The sequence below is a fragment of the Rhincodon typus genome, chromosome 1 (genome assembly GCF_021869965.1).
Source record: "Rhincodon typus isolate 14 chromosome 1, sRhiTyp1.1, whole genome shotgun sequence".
Lineage (NCBI taxonomy): Eukaryota > Metazoa > Chordata > Chondrichthyes > Orectolobiformes > Rhincodontidae > Rhincodon > Rhincodon typus.
Genome location: NC_063332.1, coordinates 104,776,327 through 104,794,789, shown reverse-complemented (window position 1 = coordinate 104,794,789; position 18,463 = coordinate 104,776,327). Strand labels below are relative to the sequence as shown.

The following is an 18,463-nucleotide window of genomic DNA, read 5'->3' as shown; positions in this document are numbered from 1 at the left end:
CCCTTGAACAGTTTGTATTTTTTCCTTAAGAATTGAGAGCATGTTTCTTTCAAATACAAGTAAGTAGGATTTTTTTTTTACTTTGGTAATATTAGATATTTTCAAAAAATTGTATTTATTTCACATCCTTAGTGGGGATAAACATCCCAAAGATTTTCACAGGCACATAATTAGATGGAAAGTGACCCCATCAAAAGGAGAAGGATGAGGATCCAATGGCCTGACAAAGGAGAAAAGTCTTTCAGGAGAATGTAATTCCAAAATCTAGGACCAATACAGTTGAATGCGCAGCCATCAGTGCTGCAGGGAATGAAGTGCAGGATGCTCACAAATGAAGTGCAGAATGAAGGCAATGCAGTGGTGTGAGGCTAGAAAAGCACAGCAGCTCAGACAGCATCCGAGGAGCAGGCAAGTCAACGATTTGGGCCCAAAACAAAAACTTATCTACTCCTCGGATGCTGTCTGACCTGCTGCGCTTTTCCAGCCTCACACCTTTAGACTTCCAGCATCTGCAGTCCTTATTGTCTCCAAGTCACTGAACGCAATGCAGTGTTCTTTGAGGATTGTAAGGCTGGAAGTTGGAACGGAGAATCACAGGAATATTTGAATATGAGGACCAGAATTCAGTAGTTCAGTAAACATAGGATTAATGAGTAAGTGAGACTTGGTGCAGATTAGAATGAAAGCAGTGAGTAGAGTTTAAAATTAGCTCAAGTTAAAGGAGGGAGTAAGTTTGGGGACTGGCCAGGAAAGCACTGGATTTGTCAAGTTGGAAGGTAACAAAAGCAAGGCTAAGGGTTCAAGCAACAGCTAATGCTTGGAATAAGCAGAGACAAATGATGTTATGGAGTTATAAATAGGCAGCCCTGATGCTGTTTTTCATTCATTCATGGGGTGTGAACATTGCTAGTTGGTATATTTTAGAAAAGGTGGGCCTGTAGTCAAGGTTAAAGTGATAAACTTGACATTTATTGTGGGTCCTGCTGCAAGTTTGAGACCTGTCGACAGCACACCTCTCCATCCTGGTACGAGGTTTGGGCTCACAGTCAAAACTATTGGTGACTTTAAACAAAACACTGTTTCGTTTTTTTTTTTGGGGGGACATGTGGCTCCCTCTGTCATAACATCCCTGAACAGGTTGATCATAAAATATCTAAAAAATTAACAACAAGAATATGGTGACAGACGTTCAGTACGAGGTGGCTAGGGAATGGGATTTGTGATCGGGGCAGAAAAGAATCATTTCTGTCTCCCCAATATTTGATTGGAGGAAACTGTAGCTCATCCACAATTGGATATTGGCAGCTCTGGAGGAGTCAGGAGAATTAGAAATGGTAAGATTTGCATTCTCCATAACCTTAAATCTTAAGGATGTGAGCTTTGCTGGAAGTCTAGCCTTCATTGTTCATTTCTAGGACTTCCCATTCTTATCTCAAATTTCCAACGTTATCAGTGTTTTGCTTTTCATCTAAAAACTGTCTTGTAGTGTCTTGTATCATAGGAAAGACAGCAAGGTTTCACAAATAGCAATAAGTCAATGATCAGATAAACTGTTTTTAATGTTATTGAGGGTTAAGTATTAGCCAGGACACTTGGGCGACTTGCTTGTTTTTCTTTAAATAGTACCCCAGGATCATTTATGGTAGGCCTTGGCTTAATATCTAATGTAAAAGATTAGCACTGACACCAATGCCAGGGACCTGGGTTCGCTTCCACCCTTAGGCGATTGTCTGTGTGGAGTTCACATGCTCTCCCTGTGTCTGTGTGGGTTTCCTCCGGGTGCTCCAGTTTCCTCCAGCAGTCCAAAGATATTCAGGTTAGGTGGGGTGGCCATGCTAAACTGCCCATAGTGTCCAGGGATGTGCAGGGTGGGTGGATTAGCCATGGGAAATGCAGGGATAGAGTAGGGGATGGGTCTGGGTGGGATGCTCTTTGGAGTGTTGTTGTGGACTTGTTGGACCCAATGGCCTGTTTCCACACTGTAGGGATTCTATGAGAGATCTGAAACACAGCAGATATTTATTAATTGTCTCTACTCTTGAAAGGACAAAGAATGAGAGGGCATGAATTTAACTTAAGTAGGAAAAGAGGTGAAAGCCACATGAGGCCAAATATTTTCCCTGCAGTGAGTGGTTAAAATCTGGAATGCACTGCCTGAGAATGTGGTGGAGGCAAGTTCAACTGAAGCTAGCCCAAGCAAATTAGACTGTTATCTGAGAAGGACGAATGTTTGGGGTACGGCGAGAAGGAGGGCACATGGCACTAAGATGAATTGATCATTCAGAAATAATTGGCCAAACAACCTTGTTCTGTGTTGCAACAATCCTGTGATTTTGTGCACAAAGTAGCCATAGTCACACGAATAGAAACAAAAGGAAAAGAAAATAATAGTTAACAATGCATTTGTATTTTGCGTTTTATAACCTCAGATGTGCCATAAGATCTTTAAAGCGGTTGTGTACAGCTATGATTGCAAAAAAATGATTAACTAAAGAGCAGAAAGGACAGATCAATATAACTGTGCCACAGATTCCAAAACTTTATACATGATTAAAGACTTCCTTACATATTCCCATATCATCACAACAGCTCCACAGTCCGGTGCTCCAGTCCCTTTTTGATGTGGCAGCAGGCTGGGTCATTACAACCACTGGAGTTCCTCCAAACTGTGCCATTTTGAGTTATTTCTTTTTGATTCACAGTGAATAATATCTAGAAAGAATAAAGAGTATTTTTTTTGTTGAGATATGGGCGACGACAATGAATTCTGACCACAGCTGTAGATGTCTCATGTACTCTTCAAAACCAAATATCTCCTGCCAGCCCACTCATTAATAATTTCCAGTTTACAAACATGCCACTTCACCTTTGAAAATGACTGAAAATGACTTTGGACTTGTGGAAAAAGCAGCTGCAGAGTCAAAATGTTAGAAGATGTGACTTCCAGTTCCAGGCAATAAATAGCCAATCATCACCAACTTACCACGTGAAGCTACAAGCTCAACTGTAGCAATTACCTGGAAATTACTTGCTGCCTTTGGTCGTGGAGGGAGAAGGTTGTGAACAAAGAGAATCTTGGACTGGAGAGCTTGGAGCATTGTACTAGTTTGATTCAGGAAATTTATGCCATTGCAAAGAATTAAATCAAATTATGTCATTTGTTGCTGTACCGCCACTGACAATATGTGGTTGGGATACAGTGCTGCTATCAATATTTCTTTGTGAACCTACAGCCTGTTCAATAAGTGGTAGAGAGTAAACCCCTACTGAGTCTTGACAAGAGGAAGCAATATTCTGACCCCACCAGGATCTGGAGCTAGACTCCTCGATTCTCCACCCAAGACTGTGTAATAGTATCAGATTGGATGGATGCCAAAACAATTTCCAACATCAACCCTTTCAGCACAACTACCTTCGGCAATAAAAACAAATGAAATTTGAGAAAATCAAGTTCCGTTCCCCGTCAACTTTAAAACTAACAGTAAATGAAACAAAAACAGAAGTTGCTGGAAAAGCTCAGCAGGTCTGGCAGCATCTGTGAAGGAAAAAACAGAATTAACGCTTCAGGTCTGGTGACCCTTCCTCAGAACAGCGTTTTTGTTCCTGATTTACAGCATCTGCAGTTCTTTCAGTTTTTATATAGTAAATGAAAAAAGTTGGAGGGTGAATGGCCAATTTGCTCTATGGAGGCAAGTTGACTGATGAGATGTTGGTGGCTGCTGCACTTACTTTAAAAGGAATACATGCTTTTAACACACAGAGGCCAGGATTTCTTGGTTTCAGGAATCCCTTGTGAGTAAAGGCAAACAGAAGGCTGGGTCCATGTGATAAGTGCGGATATTGCACTCTTGAACTAAGAGGAGTAGGAGACTTTCTTCCAAAGTCAATAAGTTTATCTTCAGGTATTTGGAGCCCTGTGGTGCCTGATTCATTACCCTTACACCTTTGCATCCTCCTCCGTCACCTCCCCACAGCCATCCCTAAGTACCTGGCATCCTCTCCCTGGCTGATTTCCTGTCCAAGGGATAGCAAGCCTGCCCATGGCAAAGCTGTTGAACATATTGAAAAGATGTCCTATGATTAGGTTTTGCAGAATATCCAGGAAACCTATGCTTTCCAAGTTTTCAATCTAAAAACTCATGTCCCTGTTGTCATCCTATCCATGACTAAATATTAGGGTTATAGATTCAGTGTTTAGAAAGACTGTTTTTCCTATCACAAGTATTCAGAATCAGTTATTTTGAAGCAAAGTGCAGTCTAAGGATGAGTCACCTTCAGTGCTACAAAAGGAGGAATCACTGGAAAGTACATATGTCCAAGTTGTTAGTTCTGAGCAGACTTAATGAAACTTTCTCCAGCGCAGTCAGGGAGACAGTTATTTCCGTAAAGAAATTGACCCCCAATGGCTGGGGATTCACAGACAACTTTTTGTTGGTTGCCATTGACTATTGCACCATTGATTTGTTTACAGAATTATTGAGAGAGTTGTGTCTTTTTTTTAAAGACACCCCCAAACTGAAAAGATCCATGATGCCTTTCACTCATTTTCTTTTTCTTCATCCCTTCCAATTTAGTGTTCAGGAACACAGTCCACTGGGTTATGACAATGATAGCTAAAGTTACTTTAAAAATCTTGATTGACTCATTGTAGATGTAACATTGCATTAATGGTGCCTCTCATAATAGATATGCATAAAAATTGTCATAATAAGCTCAATCAAAAAAGAACTATGCTTTTGAGATTATAAAGCTATAGGCACTAAACTCAACCTACCACAATCCTTATCACTGCTGTAATAAAATGATTGGAATAAGACTGTAAGACCGTAGGAGCAGAAAGAGACCATTCAGCCCATCAAGTCTGCACGGCCAATCAATGAGATCATGGCTGATTGGATAATGGGCAACTTGAATCTCCTGCATTTTCGTATTAAATCTTGATTTCCTTACTGATTATAAAACTGTCTATTTCAGTCTTGAATATACTTTATGACCAAGCGTCTACATCCCTCTGTGACAAAGAATTCCACAGACCTTTTGAAAGAGGAAATTCCTCCTCATCTCTGTCTCTAACGTGCAACCTCTTATTCTGAGATTATTCCCTCTGGACCTAGACTCTCCTGCAAGGGGAAACAACCTTTCTTCATCTTCTCTGACAAGTCCCCTAAGAACTATTTAAGTTTCAACACTCATTCTTCCAATGAGTACAGGCCCAACCTACTCAATGTCTCCTCATAAGAGAGTCCCCCATATCTGGTATCAGCCCAGTGAAACCTCTCTGCCTGCTTCCAATGCCACTATATCTTTAGTTAGATAAGAGGCACAAAACTATTCCAGTTGTAGTCTGACTAGTGTCTTGTATGGTTTTAGCAAGGTCTCATGCTTTAAATTGCATTCCCTTTGAAATGAACGCCAATATTCCATTTGTTTTCTCTCTTACCACTGAACTTGGATGCTAGCTTTTTATACATAAGAACTCAAATCCCTCAGTGCTATAGTTTTTGCAGCCATCCTGAAAATGCTCCCCTTATCCCAACTCTCTATTTAGTATTAGTTGGCCAAATCTTTATCCATGCCATTAGACTACCTCCAACATCATGGACGCTTACCTTATTAAGTCTGGCCTTATCAAATACCTTCTGAAAATTCAAATATACAACATTCACTGATTCTCCTTTCTCTATCCTGCTTGTTACCTCCTCAAATAATTCTAGTAAGATTATCAGACATGATTTCCCTTCATGAAGCCATGCTGACTCCGTGATTACATTAAATATTTCTAAATATTCTGCTATTACATCCTCTATAACAGACTATAACATTTTGAGTGGCATAGTGGCACAGTGATTAGCACTGCTGTCTCACAGCACGACGAACCTGGGTTTGATTCCACTCTCAGGTGACTGTCTATGTGGAGTTTAAACATTCTCCCTGTATCTGTGTGGGTTTCCTCCAGGTGCTGTGGTTTCCTCCCACAGTCCAAGGACGTGCAGCTTAGGTGGATTGGCCATGTTAAATTGCCCTGTAGTGTCCAAGGACGTGCTGGCTAGGTGGATCAGCCTCCCACTCCCAAGGTCTTGCCTCCATGGAGAATTGCCTTTTATTATTTTGCATCCAGAGTGGGTCAATACCAACCTGACAACCTGCTTGGTGCACCACATGCCCATCACTCACCCATTGACAATCTCTAACAATCAGGACTCATCCAGAAGCTCCAGCTCATTCTCACCGATTTAGTGTTGCTCTAAGTCTCCCACCTCACAGCTTCAAAACCCATCTCATCTTCAATCTGGCAAGAAGTGCAACCGCAGTTATCCTATTTTCCAGGCAATCCCCTTCCCTCTGTGAATGCTCCTCTTGTGCATTTCTCCTCTATGAAATGCAGGGACTGGTGTGTGACTAATGCAGCCTCAAAGTGAAGGCTGCAAACTAAAGCAGGCATCAGATGTAAAAGGACTGTCACTTGATCTGACACTGACAGCCAGAAACTTAGATGCTGGCACTGCACCTACTTTTGAGGGTAGTATTGAGGAGGGTTGTCTCATGTTGAATCGTAGACCATGTCAGGGGAAAATACCGAACACATGCCAGTTCCCCAGTTGAAGACCTTGTTAGGGGGGCATTCACGTGCAAGCTGATGAACATGGACATTGAGATGCTTGGTGCATTGGCAGGCCAGCAGAAGAGCTCGACATTCCTTAATGCTGCAGGACAGTGACAGAGGGCTTCACACAGAGCTAGCCCATTCTTTTCAACTTCAGAATGGTGGCAACCTCCATGACAACACTTACAGATCTAGCAGTAATGAAATGTCTCAGTACCTATGATAGTAGAGGCAGAAGCAATGTCCCTGTGCTGCAGTAAAAGGTTAGAGTGCGATCAATAACATGCATTCTTAGTGCTACGCATGTTCAGATGTTGTGTCTGTGTCACTGGATTAGTCTTTCAGGAACCCAGGCTAATGCTCTGGAGATGTGCATTCAAATCCTACCATAACAGCATGCAGAATTTAAATTCAATGATTAACTCTGAAATAGAACATTAATCTGCAATGACAACTAAACTGATTGCTGTGGTGTCCCATCTGGTTCACTGGGGAAGAAAATCTGTCACAATAAAATAGAAATTGCTGGAAAAACTCAGCAGGTCTGGTAGCATCTATGGAAATAAAACAGAATTAACGTTTCAGGGTCCAGGGACCCTTCTTCAGAACTGGGTCAAAGTTCTGAAGAAGGGTCACTGGACCTGAAACGTTAATTCTGCTTTCTCTTCACAGATGCTGCCAGACCTGCTGAGTTTTCCAGCAACTTCTGTTTTTGTTTCTGATTTCCAGCACTCGCAATTCCTTGCTATCTTGTTTAAAGAAATTTGCCGACCTTACCTGGTCTGGCCTATGTGATAGTCATAAAACATCCTACGAGCAAAGAGATTACACATACAAAGGAGTGCTGTATTCTATAGAATTCAGAAAACTAAGGAGTGGTTTCATCAAAGGTAGTAAAATAAACATTTAGCTTTGATAGGGAGAGATTATTTCCATTGGTTGCAAATTCATTGACCACGGGATAATCTAAAAATTACAAAAAAATCCTGAACTGTGTCTTAAAAGGGAGATCTCTTATTCTTACACTATGTTCCCTAGTTTTAGTCTCCCCACAAGAGAAATTATCATTTGGATATCCATGCTATCCAGTCCCCACAAGATATTACATGTTTCATTAAGATGACCTCTCATTCTTCCAAACTCCTCGTGGATACGGTTTCAACCTGTTTAACCTTTCTTCACAAGATAAGATCTTCATCTCAGGACTGTGTTGCATGAACCTTCTCTGAACTGCTTCTGAAGTAATTATATTTTCTTTCCAATAAGGAGACCAAAACTTTATACAGTTCCAGATATGGTCTCACCATTGCTCCAAACGACTGCAGTAAAAATTTCCTATTCTATACATTCAGTTCCCCTTGCAATAAATAACAAAGTTCCATTTGCCTTCCTGATCACTTGATGTTCCTGCACACTAACTTTGCGATTCATGAGCTAGGCCAGCCAGATCCCACTGCACCACTGGGTTCTCCAATCCATCTCCATTTAAACAGGATGTCATTTTTCTTCCTGCCAAAATGTACAAATTCGCACTCACTCACATTATACTCCACCTGCAAGTTTCTGTCTACTCACATAACTCTCTTCGCCAATCCTTTGTCTGCTCTTGCCAAGTTAATTTCCTACCTTTGTCCTCAGTGGGGGAGCATGTTTGGGCCAGCGATTGTAATTCTATTAGCTTGAAAGTAGTTATGGAAAAGGATAGATCTGATCTAAAAGTTAAAGTTCTAAATTGGAGTAAGGCCAACTTTGCCGGTATTAGGCAAGAACTTTCAAAAAGTGGTTGGGAGAGGCTAAACATGGATAAAGGGACAGTTGAAAGGTGGGAGGCTTTTAAAAGTGAGATAACGAGTGTCCAGAGACAGTACTGATTTGATTTAAGCTTTAATGTCACTTGCTTAAGTACAGAAGTACAGGAGTACAGTGAAAAGTGTACAATATTGCTACACATGGCACCATCTTAGGTACGAATGTACTTCGGTACAAAATGTAGGTACAAGTAGTAACATAGAGAAACAAAGTTAAGAGTGAACCATTACCATTGTTCTTAGTATAAGTAGAAAAATTAAGAAGTCAAGTTAAAAGTTAACATTATGGTTCAACAGTCTTTAAGTGCACTCCCTGTAAAGACTCGGTCTCCTCATGCTTTGGCCCGCTCTCTGGGAAACTTTGGGCTGCCTGCGTTCAATGCCGCAGATCCTGGGGGTGGGGGGGGGAGTGGAGGGGTCTCCCTCACTGACACTTTGGGCTCACTCTAACTATGTTGTGTTCAGGACCCACAGCCACTGCCACACTCCCTGAAATGCCATTGCCGCTGCTGCCCCTCTCCCAAGAACTCCAGAAGATAAGTAAAAAAAAAGACGAGAAGGGGAGAGAAGGAAGAAAGGAATATGGCCGGCTGGGGGTGGATGGGCCTACCGTGTTGGTGCCACTATCTTGATTAGCTGCCTCACTCTCCCTTCTGCGCTGCCAGGTCCCACTCAGTCCTGCTGCCACTGTCTTGAAAGGGCATAACAAGAAGTGTTAGTGTGAAGGCTAAGGCTGGTAGGTGTAGACAATGCTGAGTGCTCGAGAAATTGAGGCTCTGGTCAAGAACAAGTAGGAAACATATGTCAGGTATAGACAGATGGGATTAAGTAAATCCGTCAGCGTACAAGGGCAGTAGGAATATACTTATAGAATCATAGAGTCATAGAGCTGGACAGCATGGAAACAGACCCTTTGGTCCAACCTGTCCAGATATCCTAAAATAATCTAGTCCCATTTGCCAGCATTTCCCTCTAAACCCTTCCTATCATATACCCATCCAGATGCCTTTTAAATGTTGTAATTGTACCAGTCTCCACCATTTCCTCTGGCAGTTCATACCATACAACACCACCCTCTGTGGGAAAAAGTTGCCCCTTAGATCCCTTTTAAATCTTTCCCCTCTCACCTTAGAACTATGCCTCTAGATTTGGACTCCCGTACCCCTAGGAAAAGACCTTGTCTATTAAGCCTATCTATGCCCCTCAAGAGAGAAATCAGGAGGGCAAAAGGGGATGTGAGATATCTTTGGCAAATAGGGTTAAGGAGAATCCAAAGGGATTCTACAAATACATTAAGGACAAAAGAGTAATGAGGGAGAGAATAGCGCCCCTCAAAGATTAACAAAGGTTGTCTACGTGTAGAACTGCAGGAGATGGGTGAGATACTAAATGAGTATTCTGAATCAGAATTTACTGCGGAGAGGGATATGGAAGTTAAAGAACTTGGATAAATAAATAGTGATATCTTGAAAAGCGTCCATATTACAGTGGAGGAGGTGCTGGATGTCTTAAAATGCATAAAGGTCAATAAATCCCTAGGACCTGACCAGGTATACCATAGATATTTGTGGGAAGCGAGGGAAGAGATTACTGGGCCCCTTGCTGAGATATTTGTAACATCGATAGCCACAGGTGAGGTGTCTGAAGATTGGAAGTTGGCTAACATGGTGCCACTATTTAAAAAAGGTGGTAAGGAAAAGCAAGGGAATTATGGATCGGTGAGCCTGACGTAAGTGGAGGGAATTCTGAAGGACAGGATTTACATGTATTTGGAATGGCATGCATTAGTAAATAATCTGGACCAAAAGTGAATAATATAAAAGAGTCATAAAGTTACAGTCATAAAGCATGGAAACAGACTCTTCAGTCCAACTTGTCCATACCAACCAGATATCCTAAATTAATCTAGTCCCATTTGCCAGCAATTGGCCCATTTCCCTCTAAACCCTTCCTATTTGTATACCCATCCAGATGCTTTTTAAATATTGTAATTGTACCAGACTCCACCGTTTCCTCTGGCAGCTCATTCCACACATGTACCACACTCTGCATAAAAAAGTTGCCTTTAGGACCCTTTTAAAGCTTTCCACTCTCACCTTAAAGCCATGCCCTCAAGTTTTGGACACCCCCACGCTGGGGAAAAGACCTTGGCTATTCACCCTATTAATGCTCCTCATGATTTTATAAACCTTTAAAAGGTTACCTCTCAGCCTCCGTGCTCCAGAGAAAAAAGCCCCTGCCTATTCAGCCTTTCCCTTTAATTCAAATCCTCCAGTCCCGGCAACTTCCTTGTAAATCTGTTCTGCACCCTCTCAAGTTTAACGACATCTTTCCTACAGCAGGGAGACGAAAATTGAATGCAGTATTCCAATAGTGGCCTAACCAATGTTCTGTACAGTTGCAACATGACCTCCCAACTCCTATACTCAATGCACTGACCAAAAGCGTACCAAATGCCTTCTTCACTACCCTGTCCACCTGTGACTCCACTTTCAAGGAACAATGAACCTGCACCCCAAGGTCTTTTTGTTCGGCAACACTTCCCAGGACCTTACCGTTAAATGAATATGTCCTGCTCTGATTTGCCTTTGCAAAATGCAACATCTCACATTTATCTAGATTAAACTCCACCTGCCACTCCTTGGTTTTGGCCCATCTGATCAAGGTCTTGTTGTATTACAAGGTAACCTTCTTCCCTGTCCACTATACCATCAATTCTGGTGTCATCTGCAAACTTACTAACCATGCCTCCTATGTTCACATCCAAATCATTTGCACAAATGCCGACGCAATGTGCTGTTAGGCTTTGAGGTCTGATCGTAAAGACCGCACTTTATTTAGGACAGATCAGGTTACAAAGCTATCTTTGAATCTCCAAGATCATGTTAATCCTCTACTTGTTTACTAACTTTTTGGAATGCCAGTGCTCAAAAATCTCAAGGCTGTCTGTGTACATATTTAAGAAATCAGAAAAATTGAAATCCAGAAAAATAGAAGCAGATTTAAATTCATTCCATTTGAAACCGTTCCTTTTGACATGTGAGGCACGTTAGTTTGGTAAGCAAACATTCAATACATTCCACATAATGTCAGTTGCACCTTGCCTCAAAAAATTTGGATCTAGTTTAATTTTTATTTGTACGTATCTAAATGTTACTCACCACCTTCAGTAAAGAATTAGATCCTGGAGTCGCTTTCCCCTCCACTACGTTGAAAAATCAAGTTTATTTTCCATCTACAGCTTAGGCAATCAAACAGATGGCCCAATGCCAAGCTGTTTCATTAATGATTGTTCAACGAGAAGTGATCAAGATGAGACACTGAATTTTTAACAAGCATTACATGCTTTTAAAATGTTGCACATCTTGTAACACAGTACAACACAACAACAAATGGGTCTACAGTGCGTAGCTGGAGGAACACAGCAGGCCAGGCAGCAGAGGAACAGGAAAGTTGATGTTTCCGGTCGGGACCCTTCTTGGGAAATTGGAAGGGAGATGGGAGCTCAGAAATAAATGGAGAGAGAAGGGTGGGGCTGGGGAAATGTAGATGCGATGGTGATAGGTGAATGCAGGTAGGGAATGGTGGGGATTGGTCAGTGAGGTGGGAGGAGCGGATAAGTGGGAGAGAAGATGGACATGTGTCAGGGATGAGAGGGAGGGTTGGTCATGGGGAGATTTTGAAACTGGTAAACTCCACATTTAGGCCATTGGGCTGTAGGCTCCTGAGGCGGAATATAAGGTGCTGCTCCTCCAGTATGCAGGTGGCGTCATTGTGACATTGGAGCAGGGCCAGGACGGACATGTCGCCCAGGGAGTGGGAGTTAAAATGGCTCGCGACTGGAAGGTGTTGTTGTTTGTTGCAAACTGAGTGCAGATGCTCTACAGAATGGTCTCCAAGCCTCCATTTAGTCTCACCGATGTAGAGGGCCAAATCGGGAGCAGCAGATACAACAGACCACGTTGACGGATGTGCAGGTGAACCCCTGTCTAATATGGATGGTTTATTTTGTGCCTTGAATGGAAGTGAGGGGGAGGTGTAGGGGCAGGTGTAGCACTTCCTGTGGTTGCAGAGAAAGTTGCCGGGTGTGGTGGGGCTAGTGGGGAATGTGGAGCGGATCTCTCACCCACCTTCCCGCAAGAATGTGATTCCCTGCTCCCAATTCCTCCACCTCCACCGTGTCTGCTCTCGAGATGGGGCGTTCCACTCCCTCACATCCCAGATACCCTCCTATTTCAAGGACTGCAACTTCTCTCCCTTCCGTGGTCAGAAATGCTCTCAACCGCATCTCTGGCATTTCCCGCACCTCTGCTCTCACGTCCCCTGCCCCCAACAAAAACAAAGACAGAATCCCCCTTGTCCTCACATACCACCCCACCAAACCTCCGTATCCAAAGTATCATTCTCCACCACTTCTGCACCTACAATCTGACCCCACAATCAAAGAGATATTTCCCTCCCCACCCCTATCTGCCTTTCCTAGGGACCGCTCTCTCCGCAACTCCCTTGTCCGCTCCACATTCCCCACTAGCCCCACCATCCCCGGCACCTTTCCCTGCAACTGCAGACGTGCTACACCTGCCCCTACACCTCCCCCCTCACCTCTATTCAAGGCACCAAACAAACTTTCATATTAGACAGAGATTCACCTGCACATCCGTCAACGTGGTCTACTGCATCCGCTGCTCCCGATGTGGCCTCCTCTACATCGGTGAGACCAAGCGGAGGCTTGGAGACCGCTTTGTAGAGCACCTGTAGAGCTCTGTTTACAACAAACAACACCTTCCAGTTGCGAACCATTTCAACTCCCACTCCCTGGGTGACATGTCTATCCTGGGCCGCCTCCAGTGTCTCAATGACACCACCCATAAACTGGAGGAGCAGCGCCTCATATTTCATCTCAGGAGCCTACAGCCCGAAGGCCTAAACATGGATTTTACCAGTTTCAAAATCTCCCCACCCCTGGCCTCATCCCATAACCAACCCTCCCTCTCATCCCCGCCTCCTTGATCTGACAAAATCTGTCCATCTTCTCTCCCACCCATCTGCTCCTCTTACCTCATTGACCAATCCCCACCACTCCCTACCTGCACTCACGATCCCACCTGCCTTCCCCAGCCCCATCCCTCCTCTCTATTTATTTCTAAGCTCCCTTCCCCCTCCCTTAAGAAGGGTCCTGACTCGCAATATCAACTTTCCTGCTCCTCTGATGCTGCCTGGACTGCTGTGTTCCTCTAGCTCCACACTGTGTTATCTCTGACTCCAGTACCTGTGGTTCTTGCTATCTCTGAACAAATGGATCGAGATTTCGTACTGAGATTCTGCTTGAACTATGGCAGTGTAGAATGCAGGAAAATGAGGCCCACTTTTCCCCCTCTCTCTCCCAACCCTGTGGAGATTGTTGCTCCTCCTTCATTTCTTACCCACAACCTGCAAATGTGTATAGCTGAACTAAATGAAGTGGTTTTCACACCTTTACTGGAGAAAAAGCTGCCACAATTTTGCCACAAATCAGGAGGAAAGGTAAGTCAGTTACTCTTGGAGATCCTAAATCTCTGGTGCTACAATTAAGTACAAAATAATTCAAAACTCCACAAACAGGACTGTCCAGACAGACAGGGTGTAGAGCTGGATGAACACAGCAGGCCAAGCAGCATCAGAAGAGCAGGAAAGCTGATGTTTCGAGCCTAGACCCTTCTTCAGAAATGGGGGAGGGGAAGGGGATTCTGAAATAAATAGGGAGAGAGGGGGAGGCAGATAGAAGATGGATAGAGGAGAAGATAGGTGGAGAGGAGACAGACAGGTCAAAGAGGCGGGGATGGAGCCAGTAAAGATGAGTGTAGGTGGGGAGTTAGGGAGGGGAGCCAACTGACTCTGGGGAACAAAACTGGGCATTAGTCAGTGGTTTATTGCTCAATAAGTGCTGATTAATGGCACTGTCTCTGACGCCTTCCGCCACTCGGCAGATGATTGAGAGTTAGTTGATCAGTTATTGGTTGGATTGAATTAGTTGTACTTTTAATGTACAGGCCATATCTGGACAATTTCCACATTTTTAAGATGCTGTTATAACTGTATTGGAACAGCATGGGTGGAATATTCTGAGGAATTTTATTTTCATTACTCTGTACTTTTTTTTATACACTGTAAGAATAAACAAATTACCACAGAATAAAGTATAGATGCTACAAATTCCAAACTTACAGTATTGAGTCCCCATCTGCCTGGAGGCACACATCAAAAATTGGTTGGCAATTTCAAAGAAAGAAATTGTCTTTGCCAACATTTACCTTTTGTATCATGAGCCGGGTAGCTATTTTATTCTAGATTTTGTAAAAACCTCATCTGGCTTTAAGTGGACATGAGGAGACACCCTTAAAAATGGCTGCAAGAAATCACCCAATGTTTTATGACCTCAATGTTGTCAACCTCCAAGAAAGCTTGATGGATTACAGACATACCCAGGTGTGTCCTTTAAATATCTGTGAAGACATCAGTGGTATTTTCAATGACCAATCTTGTGGAGTAATGAAGCTCTCTTCAGTTGTAATTCGAGCCACGTTTAATGGGACCACTATCTGCAGGAGCAGGAAAGAGGCTTTGTAACGCCAAAGTCCTCTACAGTCATTAACATAGAATTGTTTGTGGCATTTTAATGTAAGCAAATTGTAGAATCATGGAATAGTTATTAGCATTGAAGGATGCCATTCAATACAGGCAGCTCAGCATATTCTGAAGATCCAACTTTCCCACGGAACATCAGTTCTTCTGAGATGTCTCCTTTTGTTTTGAAATGAGGACTCGCCCAAATGTCCTCCACTGTTGATAGATTCTTCCACATTTCCCATATTTCAGCTCTCATCCCTCTTCTCCCTTCCCAAATGTTAATAGGGGTTCCCTTTGTCCTTAGCTTCAACTCCACCAATCTTCTTTTTCAACAAACCATTTTCTGCCATTTCCACCACCTCCAACCTGATTTCAGCACCAAAACATCATTATATGTTTCTTCCAATCTTTTGCAATGTATTTGCTGCTTGTAATACAGTGTCCCTTTATACTGGGGAGACCAAACTGAGAAAAGAGTCATACAGTCATAGAGCTGTACAGCATGGAAATAGACCCTTCGGTCCAACTCGTCCATTCTGATCACATATCCTAAATTAGTCTAGTCCTATTTGCCAGCATTTGGCCCATATCCCTCTAAACTCTTCCTATTCATATACTCAACCAGATGCTTTTTAAATGTTGTAATTGTACCAGCCTCCATCACTTCTTCCGGCAGCTCATTACATACACGCACCACCCTCTGTGTGAAAAGGTTGCCCTCAGGTCCCTTTTAAATCTTGCCCCTCTCAACTTAAACCTATGCCCTCTAGTTTTGGACTCGCCCACCCTGGGGAAAAGACCTTGGCTATTCACCCTATCCATGTGCCTCGTGATTTTATAAACCTCTAAAAGGCTGTCCCTCAGCCTCTGACACTCCAGGGAAAATAGCCCCAGTCTATTCAGCCTCTCCCTATAGCTCAAACCCTCCAATCTTGGCAAATCCTTGTAAATCTTTTCTGAACCCTGTCAAGTTTCACAACATCCTTCCTATAGCAGGGAAACCAGAATTAAACGCAGCCAGGTGCAGATCTTGGTGGTGGTAGTAGCAAATATTCAAATATTCCAAACGTGGCCTCCCAAATCCTATACTCAATGCACTGACCAATAAAGACAAGCATATCAAATGCCTTCTTCACTATCCTATCTACCTGTGACTCCACTTTCAAGGAACTATGAACCTGCACTCCAAGGTCTCTTTGGCTTGCAACACTCCCCAGGACGTTACCATTAAGTGTATAAGTCCTGCCCTGATCTGCCTTTCCAAAATGCAGCATCTCATATTTATCTAAATTAAACTCCATTTGACAATCTTCAGTCCATTGGCCCATCTGATCAAGGTAACTTTCTTGGCGGACCACAACACCAGCAGCTTTGGTGTCATCTGTAAACTTACCAACACACCTCCTATGTTCACATCTAAATCATTTATATAAATGACGAAAAGCTTTGGACCCAGCACCATACTTGTGGCACACTGCTGGTCACACGCCTCCAGTCTAAAAAGCAACCCGCCACCACCACCTTCTGTCTTCTATCTTCAAGCCAGTTCTGTATCCAATAGGCTAGTTCTCCGTATATTTCATGTGATCTAACCTTGCTGACCAGTTTACTATGTGGAACCTTGTCGAACGCCTAACTGAAATCCATTCGGATCATGTCCACTGCTCTGCCCTCATCAATCCTCTTTGTTACTACTTCAAAAAAATTAATCGGTGACTCAGAATGGGTGATTGCTTTGCAGAACACTGTAGTTGTCTCTCTAAGCAAGGCCCTGATTGTCCCATGGCCTGGCATTTGCATTCTCGAGCTTGCCCTCATGCTCACGTTTCTGCCTTCAACCTACGCACTGTTCCAGGGAAGCTCGAAGCAAGCTGGAGAAATAAATCCTTATCTGTCAATTAGGCATTTTACAAAGGTGTACAAAATTCTGAGGAGCACAGACAGAGTAGATAGGGAGAAACGTCTCAGGAGAGGGGCACAGTCTTAAGGCAAGAAGCAGAAGATTTAAAGGGGATTTGAGAATAAAGCTTTCACCTGGATGGTTGTGGGCATCTGGAACTCACTCTTTGAAAGGGTGGTAGAGGCAGGATCTCTGAAGACATTAATTTACAAACAGTAAAATCTCACTAACAGTGAGTAACAAATAAGTAATTGATTTTTTTCATCTGTTTTAAATGTTAATCGAAGGATAGGTATTGACCAGGACACTAAGAATATTTCCCCATTCTGACTTACAAATCTGGGATCTATCAGGCCTACCTGAGATGGCTGACAGGGCCTCTGTTTGATTTCAGATCTGAAAGACGGCATCTCCCAAATGGGCAGCATTTCATTTGTCATGCACTGAGAGTTGACCTAGCTTATGCACTCAAGTCCCTGTAGTGGGTCCTCCAATCCATGGCCTTCCAGCTCAGAGTCAAAGTGGAACTAAACACTTAAACAAGTCATAAAGGTTTAATTTTACGTTTGCCTTATTTTTCAACTTTTACTTTAAAAAATATTAAAGCGTCAGAGTAAGACTAGCACACACCCAGTATTATACATTGCTTAATGTTTTCATCCAATTCTTACTTGGACATCAGTGAGTCAGGCAATACTGAAATTTATTGCAGTTTAAATATTTACACAGTATAAACACTGATTGCAATTATGTACTTTTCCCAGTGATCGTTATAAGTTTCAGGGCGTTTCTACGGTACACCCAATATTAACTTGTTCTTTGTTAGGAATTCAACAACTGAGTGTTAGTGTTTCTATCTGTTTGAGTTTGATTCTAGGTAACCAAAGCAAACAGAGGGTCAATGAGTTTATCAGAGCTCAGCGGAAGCTGCTTCTCTTCCTCATGGTCATGGTGACCTTTAGTCATCAGGTGGGTGCCGATGATACCCAGTCCCTCCTCCTGCAACAATTGAACACGTTGCTTTATGAGGATTACTGTACTCATTGACTTCTTTTTAATGTAACATCAGAATAATTAAGCCTTGGGTCTTTTTCAACATGAAACACACTATTTAAAAGCAGTTAACTTATTAACCTAGCATATTTGAAACAAAAGCAAAATGTTGTAAGTTCTGGAAATCTGATATAAAAGCTGATATCAGGAACAAAAACAAAGTTGCTGGAAAAGCTCAGCAGGTTTGGCAGCATCTGTGAAGAAAAAACAAGAGTTAACGTTTTCCTCAGTTCTGAGGAAGGGTCACCGGACCCGAAACGTTAAGTCTTGTTTTTTCCTTCACAGATACTGCCAGACCTGCTGAGCTTTACCAGCAACTTTGTTTTTGTTCCTGATTTACAGCATCTGCAGTTCTTTTGGTTTTTATTAAAGCTGATATTACTGGAAAACTCAACAAATCAAGTAGCAGCTGTGGAGAGAGAAATAAACTGATAGAATCTTATAAGAGACAACAAGGTGCAGGGCTGGATGAACACAGCAGGCCAAGCAGCA

The 18,463-nt window shown here is 42.7% G+C and overlaps 2 protein-coding genes across 5 annotated transcripts in view; both read right to left on the bottom strand.

Annotated features, from left to right (window-relative positions):
- plac8.2 (placenta associated 8, tandem duplicate 2) overlaps positions 1 to 17,499 on the bottom strand; it is a 23,577-nt gene extending 6,078 nt beyond the window's left edge. Inside the window, exons 1-2 of one of the 3 annotated variants that reach the window (XM_048617347.1) lie at positions 17,278 to 17,499; positions 2,567 to 2,712 (exon numbers count right to left, since the gene is read on the bottom strand). In XM_048617347.1, coding sequence (XP_048473304.1) covers positions 2,567 to 2,675 — 109 coding nt within the window. In that variant the 5' untranslated portion in view covers positions 2,676 to 2,712; positions 17,278 to 17,499. Of the gene's footprint in view, positions 1 to 2,566; positions 2,713 to 9,022; positions 9,043 to 11,573; positions 11,907 to 17,277 lie in introns of those variants that run through there. The other 2 variants (XM_048617286.1, XM_048617403.1) reach the window with 2 other exon arrangements.
- The window catches only part of cops4 (COP9 constitutive photomorphogenic homolog subunit 4 (Arabidopsis)), a 114,737-nt gene that overhangs the window by 80,568 nt on the left and 15,706 nt on the right, over positions 1 to 18,463 (bottom strand). The window lies entirely within an intron of this gene.